This window comes from Ipomoea triloba, chromosome 4 (genome assembly GCF_003576645.1).
Source record: "Ipomoea triloba cultivar NCNSP0323 chromosome 4, ASM357664v1".
Lineage (NCBI taxonomy): Eukaryota > Viridiplantae > Streptophyta > Magnoliopsida > Solanales > Convolvulaceae > Ipomoea > Ipomoea triloba.
The window spans coordinates 17,622,295-17,624,378 of NC_044919.1; the positions used below are offsets into that span (position 1 = coordinate 17,622,295).

Here is a 2,084-nt window from a genome sequence, read left to right on the forward strand (position 1 = left end):
ACCAATGTTGGACAAAAACTACTTAAACTTTTTCCACACCCAAATTCCATCTCAAATGGGTCTACTTTGAGAACCAATTTCTCAATCAGCCATTATCCATTTTAAGCGTACAATATATCGATCTCTTCATTTAAATATGAAGAACCCGAATCCACATTGACCCGACCCAAATCGGATGTGGACCCCACTTATATTTGTACCACAAAATAGCCACTTAAAATGCCATTTAGTGCTATTTTTTGAACATAAAAAAATATCTAAATGTCCTTGTATTTAACAATATTTCGACGATTTTGTTGAAGGAGGACCGAAAATGGTCATGTCACAATAATACTAGGACCAAATAAAAATATTCTAATAAAAAAGGACTAAAAGTGGACTGTCACTTATAAATCTAGGACCAAAAATGAAATTAACTCTATATTATATATGATCCCCAACACTTTTTTCACATAAGTACACTGATTACTTTTTGATGAACTCCGAGTAAAACATGAACGTTAATCTCTTTATTCATGACCTCCTACACGAGCTACTCTGATACAAATTAAAAATATGCTTTATGATCATAAATCTTAAACTTTGGTGGTAAAAAATTTAAAGGTTAATTTTGGTTGTGAACTTGTGATAAAGAATGCATGGATATAGATGGGTTTGAAAGAGTCTCATATATGGTTCTAGATTATGAAGTCACATAATTACACTCATCTATCCAATAATTTTTCCTGGAGAATTCTAATAGATTTTCAAAGTAACTAGGAAGACCAAGAAATTATAGTTTACTTTGACCAACCAATTAACTATCCCTGATCCAAATTACATTTCTTCTTGTTCTTCTGCTTCTTAATGACCCTATGTTTGTTTTTGTGTGTTTGTTATATACTACAAAGTATATCTAAGTAGTCATTTCTTAATTATATTAACGAAAGAATTTCTTGACCTTTTCTTTGAATCTGACATGGAATTCTTCCTAATAATTAATGTCGCCATGCATATATAAGACCCCTCTGACTATTCTAAAACATCATATTAATTTACTAATCTTACCTTAAACAGCATTACAACATCCTTAATCTCTCTTCATTTTTCCATTTTTTTTTGATAGATTAGCTTTCAATTCTCAACTTAAACGAGACTAATTCTGAATCTCCATAACCTCTGCCCAAGAGGAATTGAAAAACATAATTCGTGAATCATCCCAGAAATCTCTCAGTTAGTCATTGCCGTTGATTTGCATATAAAAGATTCATTTTCGCAATTTCACTAACTTGATAAACCCAATATATATCTATCTTTTTCTAGTCTAAAGCAATGGAATTCCAACTCGAGTTGATAGCCGCATCTGCCGGCACCGCCGCCTGTCTGGTTTTCTTGTGGCTCCACCGTGATGACGGCCGCCACGACGAGGACGACCCAACGGCGTTCATCTTCAGCGCCGACGATGACAATGATGGAGAAAAATGGCCTTACTGCGCGGTGTGTCTGAACAACATCTCCGGCGGCGAGAGGTGCCGGAAGTTGACGGAGTGCCGCCATTGTTTCCACGTCGACTGCGTCGATGCGTGGCTTCAGAACCACTCTACCTGCCCACTGTGCAGAACCCAAGTCTCCGGTCATGTTTTCCGGCGTGAATATGAACGTGGGGTGTTGGATTTCTTTGTTTCGTGGTCGGAGATCATCCTTGACAAGATTTGCAACCCTCTGAACCAAGAGCTTAGCTCAATATTGTGTGAGGGGATGCATGGTAGTCGGTTATGATTTCATTTTATTTTATTTATTACTTTTAATTATGCCATGATTTCTTGGTTTAGTTTATGTACTACGTAATTAATTATTCCTCCATCTATAAACTATTTCATGTATATTATCCATATCTTAGTTGGTACTGGAAAAATCATGCGATCTTTCCTTGATCCTTGTCCATCTAACCAACCCACTAGGTCCCCTACGCGCAGGAGAGAGTACAATTCAATAAATTTTAAACAGGCTCTTGTATAAATAGTAGTGCAAACCCACTTCCCAAACCAGTGTGGGACAAAAACTTACTTTAAAACTTTTCGCTTCATTTTTCCAACTCAAATTGG

At 36.3% G+C, this 2,084-nt stretch overlaps 1 protein-coding gene across 1 annotated transcript; it reads left to right on the forward strand.

Moving 5' to 3' along the window:
- The first annotated feature begins 1,311 nt into the window (after nucleotides 1-1,311).
- Nucleotides 1,312-1,758, forward strand: LOC116015906 (RING-H2 finger protein ATL38-like). The gene has a single exon (XM_031256071.1). The coding sequence runs from the start codon at nucleotides 1,312-1,314 to the stop codon at nucleotides 1,756-1,758; it is 447 nt and encodes a 148-aa protein (XP_031111931.1).
- Nucleotides 1,759-2,084: the final 326 nt, after the last annotated feature.

Coding starts and splice junctions, on each gene's coding strand:
- LOC116015906 (XM_031256071.1), top strand. CDS start 1,312: ATGGAATTCCAACTCGAGTTGATAGCCGCATCTGCCGGCACCGCCGCC.